This window comes from Gastrolobium bilobum, unplaced genomic scaffold (assembly GCF_033153095.1).
Source record: "Gastrolobium bilobum isolate Gb01-03AN ecotype WA unplaced genomic scaffold, APGP_CSIRO_Gbil_v1 utg4007, whole genome shotgun sequence".
Classification (NCBI taxonomy): domain Eukaryota; kingdom Viridiplantae; phylum Streptophyta; class Magnoliopsida; order Fabales; family Fabaceae; genus Gastrolobium; species Gastrolobium bilobum.
In genome coordinates this window covers 210,577-220,197 of record NW_026897118.1, presented here as the reverse complement: position 1 = coordinate 220,197, position 9,621 = coordinate 210,577, and the positions used below count along the sequence as shown (strand labels likewise).

The 9,621-nt window shown below is 30.8% G+C and overlaps 1 protein-coding gene across 1 annotated transcript; it reads right to left on the bottom strand.

Moving 5' to 3' along the window:
- Window positions 1-6,256: 6,256 nt before the first annotated feature.
- Window positions 6,257-7,492, bottom strand: LOC133304309 (protein JINGUBANG-like). Its single transcript, XM_061504319.1, has one exon. The coding sequence runs from the start codon at window positions 7,478-7,480 to the stop codon at window positions 6,257-6,259; it is 1,224 nt and encodes a 407-aa protein (XP_061360303.1). The 5' UTR covers window positions 7,481-7,492.
- Window positions 7,493-9,621: the final 2,129 nt, after the last annotated feature.

The following is a 9,621-nucleotide window of genomic DNA, read 5'->3' as shown; positions in this document are numbered from 1 at the left end:
ACTAGCCAATCTACGAACAATTTTTGAGCCAACCCGCGACCCAATTTTTCACCTAATTCGCGAGCTATTTTTTCAAGCCAACTCACGAGCCATATTTTTGAGTCAACTCTATCTCGGCTCGAGTCGGGTTGAGTTGGGATTTTTGGCTCATTTTTTTTTTCGAGCCAACCTTAATCTGACTCGTTTTTTTCGAGGTTCATGCGAGTTGGGCTGGATTGAGCTGGGTTAACCCGTTTTGCCAATCCTAACTTATATACCAGATACGTAAGATATTGTAGTAGACCTTAGCCCTTAGCTAGCCCTATGGATACTAGTTTAATAAGAAACGTTGGTTGTATATAGTGGCGGAGCCAGCAAGGCATTCTAGCCAGTGTAAAAAAAATTCAGTTGGTGCCAAAATAGCTACAGTTATACAGTTACGACCAAAACGTGGCTAATTTTCAAAAAATTTAAAACATGATTTGCTACGTTTCAAGCGTAGCGAAATAAACGTGGCTAAATTAGCCAGTGCCAAGACACCCACTGGCACCAATGTGGCTCCGCCACTGGTTGTATATATAAGTTGTTTTTGGAGATCCACACTTAGGAATGAAATAATTGGTCGGTTGTTTTTTATATAAAAAAAGTAAAAATATTATTAGAAATCAATTATTTTAAGAAAGTTAATATATTCACATCTGTATTCATGTTTATTCTCACGGTGAATATGTCGTGAGTTCTCAGAACAAATGTTGTATTCTGACATTATAAATGCTTCCTTATATATATCTCATATTCATATATCAATCGCTCTGCATTTTAGAACTTATTTAATATAAGCAAGGCAAGAAATGTAAATTATTTGGGGTGCTTGTGCTGCACTTCCAAAAATGTAATGACAAACCACCAGTTATGAAGATATATTTTCTTTGGGTTCATTTTTTTTAAAGTTATTTTAAATAATTTATCTAATATTTATTGAAATGACGTAGTTTTGAGCGAAAATTATGGTGTATTTATAATTTTAATTTTTTTTAGGGTTATAATAGTTTTTATTATTCTAATTTTTTAATTTTTCAACCTTAAAACGATATTGTTCCAGTAAATACTAGACAAAGTTATATAAAGTAATATTAAATATTTTTTTCATTTTCTTTTAGGAGGGATTTGGTAGAGGATAAATTTTTTTTTACCGAAAAAAAATAATTTCAAGGAATATGATGGAAAAAAAAAATTACTGGTTAAGTTATTAAAATGTGTTTTGTAGGCCAAATTTTTTTTCGAGAATGTTGAGTTAATTTTACTGATGTTGTGTGTTAATTTTTCCATCACATGGGAAAAAAATAATTTCACCCCTTCAATGGTAATCTTCTCCAACTCTTTTACATAGAAAAGCAATTAATAGGACAAAAAATTTCTCAACCATATTTTTACTTTACCTCCTAGCAAATAATTTTTCCACCCTATTTTTTAAGATTTTTTTTTTCACCTTCTACCAAATATTCCGGAAAAAAAACTTATGTTGTAGCTGCATAAGTTTTCTCTCTTACCGCCCATAAAAAAACATTTTGTTTCCTTTTTTTAATTTAAAAATGGTGGGTCCCTTATATATTTTTGGGTTTGCTGTTAGATATCGAACTTCTACAGTGCAGAAGTTCTTATCCCTTTCTTTTGTTTCGTATTAGTATTTGTCAGGGCTATTTTTGAAAAAATCACTATATAAGAAATGTAAATTATTTGGTGTGCTTTTACTGAACTTCCAAAAATGTAATGACAAACCAGTTATGAAGATTATTTTCTTTTATTTTGTATTAGTATTTGTCAGGGGTATTTTGTAAAAATCACTATATATTTTTGCGAATTTGTCTTCTATCCAAGCATGGGAATACAAGATTCGTAGAAATATTTTCCAACATTCTTAGCAATTATTTTAGCAACGTTTAAACGTGGGTTTAACATGTTTTCAAAAATATCATTTCTAGGTATTCCATTTCCAAGAATTACATTAACAAGAATCACTAAATAAACCTTAAAAAAACCCATAAATAATAGGAACTTTGATATTATGTAAAAGAGAAACTATCACATGAGTTTCGATTATTATATTGAGGCACAAAATTAAAATTTTACTTCTAACATGTAGATTAAGTGTTTATTTGAATTAGTTTATTTTATTTAAAGTAATTTATAAGAATTCATAAAGAGGGAGGTTATATTTACAATATATTTTCCTTTACCATTATTTTTTTACCGTTTGATCAAAATCAAATTAATAACTCTCAATTGATGTTATTTTATAATTGTTGATTTATTTTTAATCTAACTATAAAAAATAATAATTATAAGAAGTTAGTAAGAGAAAATAAGTTGTAAATATAATCTCTTTCATTCATAAAATAACTTTTTAAAAAAATTTACTTTTTCAAAATAATCGAAATCATACATGAGAGAAGTGTGTACATTTTAAGTTATTTATGAGAGAAGTCGAATGTTCAGAAGATTTTATGTATGTAAAAAGATGCATGCAGAAAGAATAGGCGTAGTTCAAGAAAATTTTTATAACAATGATTTCTCGAATAGGCGTAGTTCATTAGTTGTACTATGTCCCCATAACATACATAAACTGTCAGTATCACTTAAAGAGTTGGTCTAGTAGTTAAAATTACGGACTTCGTGCGCTGTAGTTACTGTTGGTCGTCGTTGAGATATATAGTCTCACATTAGTTGTATGTGCAACTAATGTAGAGTTTATAAGGCCTTAGTCACTCCTACCCTTTAAGCTAGCTTTTGGGGTGGTATATCACAAGGTTCTTTATATGGTATCAGAGCCTCGCCGCCCCACACTTTCTCTTGTGGCGTTTCTTAGCACAGGTGGGCTGAGCCTATTGCATTGTCCACTCTTCGAGCCCGATGGGCTCTTGTGTGAGGAAACGTGTTGAGATATATAGTCTCACATTGGTTCTATGTGCAACTAATGCGAAATTTATTATTGAGTCTAGAAAGTCTGAGGCTATGTGTCGTTTTTTCTCGTCTACATCTCCCTTGTATAGTTTCCTTCATATGTGTGGTTTTTTCTCCCAGAACGATAATATCATGCTTAACTATATTATAAACTCCAATAGAACCCAGAGAAACGAACTATAAAGCAAGTATAGGGAAAAACATGAAACCCACTTTACTGGTACCAAACCGTTGTATGCTTAACAAAGCCACCAGGACTAGAATTGAAACAATAACCAATGCATCTGCATGTGAGAAACATAAAAAAGATAAAAAGAAATTAAGCTCTGTTGTGCAAAATTCTAATTTGTTCATTTCCATAGTTCCACAAGATAAATAACACATTGGTTGTACTTAGGCCAAAGCACACCAAGCTCATTAATTGAGAGATATTTCAGAGACTTTGATCTCAAGTGCATTTGCTGCAGAAAATTATAAAAGGATTCATATCTTGCATTGCAATTTTTTTTATGGGAATAAATTTTTTTCTCTGTTTCTTCACCAATATATTTGACAATAGAAACAAGAACAAGATAGACTTTGACAATAGAAATTCAGTCAAGCATAATAGGCTTGGGGTTAGAAAAACAGCATGAGTAAGATTAATAAACTAAAAATTATGGCATGCTAACAGAGCAGAGTAGTTACTCGTTCAAAATATATTAACTACCCTCTCATGTTAAATGTATTGAATGAGTGTGTTGAGATATATAGTCCCACATTGATTGGATGGACAATTAATATGGCTTTTATAAGGCCTTGGGCACTCTCACCCTTTGAGCTAGCTTTTGAGTGGTGTATCTCAAGGTTCTTTACAGAGTGTGACAATAATTTTTCAGTACATTACAGTTCAGAGAGTAATTAATTGAGAAGCGGATCATTAGAGAATAAACTAGTTACAAGATCCATCAACACCTTTTGCTGTAACGCAAGAAGTGATTTAAAGTCCATAACTCCTACTTGTAGCTAAACATTTTAACAAGTAAGCCATCACCATTGACAAGAATATATGAACCAAATAGAAAATTTAGTGAGCTTTGCCAACCTGGCCTCTGCCTAAAAAAATAATAATTCTACAAACAGATTCATATACAACAAAAGAGTTAGGTACTTATTTACAAAAAAAAAAAAAAAAGAGTTAGGTACTTTGCCTTATTTTTATTGTATATTAAGCTGGTCTTTTGCTTTAGCAATTGTATATTAAGCTGTGAAAGAATGAAAGAAGGGTTTTGGTACAGAGTTAGGTACTTTACCTTATTTTTATTGGTTAACCCCTTATCTGAGGCTATCTCTTTCCATACTTGTATGTAGTATTTGAGAAAGTAAAGAATGTTCCTATGAAAAAACAATCAAAAGTAATTTCTCAAGTAGCAAATAGAAATATAGAATCTATACGTTAATGTGACTACTTTGAAGTATGTATTAAATGTAAATTATATTATATATATTAAAAATATTATTTAATATTAAAATGTGTCCCAACTTGTCAAAATTTAGCATTTTCTAGAATTAACGTGTCGAAGTGTCGTGTCGTGTCCCGTGTCCGTGTCCGTGTCCGTGCATCATAGCTGAAGTATCACTAAACTTTGAAAAAATATTTTTTTTTTGTTAAAAACACTAAGTCAATACGAGGGATTTGGATCCTCTCTCATATGAAAAAATGATCATTTGATCATATTATTTTATCATGACCACTCATTGATGATGAGATAAGATAGAGAGAAGTGTATGATTTTTAATGAATAATTATGATCAAATAATATGATCACATAATCACTTTTTCACATAAAAAAACTCAAATCCCAATATGAGATATATTTTAATCTTGGGATAGGTTTTCTACCTACCATTTTTTCTGTCTACCTTTGCCTACCACCCTAAAACACTATTAGATCAGAATCTTAACTAACATTTATCTTTCTCTCTCTTTTTGAGATTATGATCTAACAATGTTTTAAGATAGTAGACAAAAGTAGGCAGAAAAAATAATAGAATAACCTATTCTTTTAATCTTAGTTGACACGGCAAATGGACTTGAATATATCCTCACAGCACAAGGGGCAAAAAATATATATATCATACCAGTTGTGAAGCGATGAATAGCGAAGAAAATTTCTTCGATGCAGCGGTATTTTTTTTTAAATTGAGAAAAAAAATTCATTTGAATCTAAATTTTTATTTTTATTTAAGTCTCAAATTTTTTTCTTTGTAGGTTGGATGTACCTACAAAATTACATCCGTATTATAAAAAAGAGTAAATATCCTTTTTGGTCCCTAACAAAAAACACGGTCCCCATTTTAGTCCCTAACAAATTCAAAGTGAACCCATTTAGTTGAAATCGTGGTCCCTCACAAATTCAAAAAAGACTCATATTAGTCCCTCAAAAGAACTAAAATAGGTCCACTTTAAATTTGTTAGAAACTAACTGACTAATTTATTTTTGTAAGAAATTAAAATAGTGACCGTATTTTTTAGTAGGGACCCAAAAGGGTATTTATTCTATAAAAAAACTGTTCGGTAGCCGTTACCAATTACCACAGTCTGCTTTTAAGTTTATATAAATTTTATAGAATTTAATATCATTTTTGATTTTTTATCATATCTTTTGAACTTATCCCTTAAACCTGGTAGAAACATTTAATTATAAGTTTTTTTTAATGTTATCCAAAAAAAAGGATTTTTTTAACTTTGTATCATATAAATAGGTTTTAATGTTTCTAAAGTGAATATAGATAAGTTATCTACATTCGCTGCGACATCATTTTGGGTTGAAAAATAAAAAAATTATAATGAAAAAGACTATTATAACTCTGAAATAAATTATAATTACAAAAATACTTTGATTTTTGTCTCAGAACGACGTCGTTTTGGACTCAATGTAGATAAGTTATCTAGATTGACCGTAGAAGAAATAATCCATAAATAATTATAATTTTAAAGAAAAAAAATTGCATTATAATTTCGATTGACCGTAGAAAAAATAATCCATAAATAATTATAATTTTAAAGAAAAAAAATTACATTATAATTTCGCCCTCTTAAAAAAAAAATCTGATTGCACCACTTCATGCGACACGCAATTAGCAAACAATATACCCGATAGATGAGCCCCAACCTATATTATACCGTTCTTATAACTTTTTATGTTTGGATCAAGAAAAAGAAAATTTTCAATGTTTGAAATTTTCTCTTGTTTAGTTAAAGACAAAAAAATAAAGAGAAAACTTCCACTAGACAAAAAATTAAAAAAAAAAAAAAAATCTTAACTCCAAGAATTTAGAGAACAGGAACAAAAATCTGCCACATCTTGATGTCACAGTCCAAACTGCCACTATAGACAAGAAAGGATGTTTCGGACGAGTCACGATGATCAACCACCACAGCAGTGAGACTCTTAATTGGACCTCTATGCCCTTCTAAAACACCTAAACAAGAATACTGATCTCTATGAACACTTCTCCAAATTCGAATCGTTTTATCCTCTGAACCACTGCACACCAAATCAGAGACCACAGCCAAACACAATATAGACTTGGTGTGCCCCCTTAACGCACCCACCACCACTAATTTACCATTCACATCCTTCTCCGAAACCAATATAGATCTGTCACATGCACCAGAATACAACACAGACCCATCACTGTTAAGAGCCAATGCATTAATCCCAGACTTGTGTTTCTCTAACGTGTCCACCAGGGAATGTTTCTTTTCTCCTCCTATTTCGCCTCCTTTCTTCCAAACCTTAATTCTCTTATCTGCTGATCCGGTGTAAACATAACCATCGTAAGAAACTGCAACCGCGTTTATTGCATCGTCGTGTGCGTTGTTTAATGATTCCAAACATGTGAAGTCTTTGGTTCGCCAAACCTTGATTGTCCTGTCCCATGAAACTGAATACAGCAAGGTTCCGTCTTTGGACAAGGCCAGTGAAGAAACTGCGTCAACATGATGAACCCATGTGCACTTTTTGTGTCTTCGAATCTGAACATGGTTTTTGGGGATCAGTAGTTTTGAGACACGGTCTCCGAACGTTGGGAGTGTGGCTAAAAGGGTGTACTTTTGGTCATTTTCGCTGTTGGTTTTAATCTTCCAAACACGGATTTTGTGGTCTTGGTGAGCACTAAAAAGCTTATTACAGTGAACTACTATGGACTTCACTGCACCCTTTCCAGCAACTACAATGTTACTGGTTGATTGTTGAGGGTTGAATTCAGAGTGATGAAAAGGGGTGTGGTTCCAGGATCTGATTTCTCTGTCTGATGAGCCTGTGTAGAGGAATTTCCCAACAAGGGTTAGAGAGGATATGTAGGAAGTGTTGCCTTTGAAAGTTGTGAGACAGTTGTGAGAGGTGGTTGGAAGGTTCTCGAGATGATGATGAGAGTGTGAGTTAAGGGAAGGAACTGATGCGAGGCTGCGTTGTGAAGACAGAGAAGTTAACCCTGTTTGGATGTGGTTAGAGTCAGATGAAGAGCCAGTACTACTGAATCTGTGGTGTTCCATGATTCACATGGTAAGATGAACAAAAATGGTATATATATAGCACAAAACGGAGTCAACTATATACTTTATTTTCCTTTACAACCTCTTATAATTATATTTTGATTGTCAATCGAGAGTTATCATTTATTACAAATTAATAATTAATTAATGAATTTGATTTATGAAAAATAATAATCGTGATTGGAGAAAATCAATGATAAAAATATAATTGTAAAAATTTATAAATAAAAATAGATTGCAAGTGTAATTTTTTTCGTATATATGAGAAAAATATTTTTCCGACAACTTGAGATAAGTTTATCTCTGGCCACTCCAAAACTACGTCATTTTATTTACTTATTTCTTTATATTAATTGTTTCATCCTTGAATAGTTATGATTCCTTTTTTCTCTCTCTTCCTTCATTATCATTGATCTATCTTTGTACGGTTATGATTTAATAGTCGGAGATAAAATTATCTCAAGCAGCTTGTGAAACAATAAGCTCTATATATATATATATATATATATATATGGAAAAGAAAAATAATATCACAACTCATTAAGTTTGAATCAGTAACTTAGGTAATTTATATTAATTTATATATTCAATTCACATTTGCATCCAAAAATAATAATATACAGCTGGGTATATAGGGCCTGTAGGTGTATATGATGAATAAGCTACCAAGATTGGTTCAATTAAAAGCCATGGTTACCTGCTAGTACGGAATAAGGAACTACGTGGGTTACACTCCCTCCAGTGTATTGTCGGCAAGTGTCACTTGAAATTTTTGTTACTGTTTTAAAGAGAAAAACTTTCATATGTATGATCCGTTTAAGTGTATTAATTAAATCAATAAATCATTGGCATGTTATATATAAATAAATAATTACTATGACTAATAAATAATTAATTAGATTTATATTTTATTAGATAATTCACTTAATTTGAATATCCAAAGTTTGTGCTAAGAGTTATATATCCTTGATAACATTATTAAATTCTGAGATTCTATGATACACACGGATGCATCGTAGGTATGGGTATTGGATATCAACGTACGTCGACATTTCTTAAAAACTCAGGATACGAGTATGACCCAATATGGCATAACATAATATATTAAAAAACTATATATATATATATATATGGCATAACATAATATATTAAAAAACTATATATATATATATGAGGATAGGGGAAGGATATTGTGACAACCAAGTTGTGTTACTACCAAGTGACTACCAATCAATCTCACCGTTAGATCGATTATGTTGATCCAACGGTTATATTTATTTCCATCTTTGTATGGTCATGATTTTCCAAATTTAATACTTTATATTTATTTCCACCTTTGTATGGTTATGATTTCTCATATTTAATACTTTCACTTTAAATATGGGAAATCATAACCATACAAAAATGGAAATAAATATAATCGTTGGATCAACATAATCGATCTAACGGTGAGATTAATTGATAGTCACTTAGTAGTAACACAACTTGGTTGTCACAATATCTTTCCCCATGAGTGTATATATATATATATATATATATATATATATATATATAAGGAATCTTTTAACTTCGGTGTAAGACTATTTCAACCTTTGATTTTCATCCTTTTAACAATTATAATCTATTTGAAGTTAATTATTAATTAATTGGTATAACTCAATAAACTACCACTGATAGATTAAAGAAAATTAACGGTTAAGATGAGGAATAAGATTTTTAAATTTTACACCTGAATCAAATCACTACTAGAAAAATCCTGTATAGCGAGGGAATTGCTATGAAAATTCCTTCACTAATTTCATCTTCGCTACTACTTTCCCTCGCAAACGATTTTGCGAGGGAATTTGCGAGGAAAAGTAGTAGCGAGGATAAAATTAGCAACGAATTTGCATAGCAATTCCCTCGCTATACAGGATTTTTCTAGTCGTGAATATATATATATATATATATATATATATATATATATATATATATATATATATATATATATATATATATATATATATATATATATATATATATATATATATATATATATATATGGGAGAGATCATTTGGTGTTTATTAAATTATGATAACCGTTGATTGGCAGAAATCAACGGTTAGGATTTGATGTCTAATTTCAACGGTTATGATCATTT

Excerpts from the sequence above, each read along its gene's own strand:
- LOC133304309 (XM_061504319.1), bottom strand. The coding sequence starts at position 7,480 with ATGGAACACCACAGATTCAGTAGTACTGGCTCTTCATCTGACTCTAAC.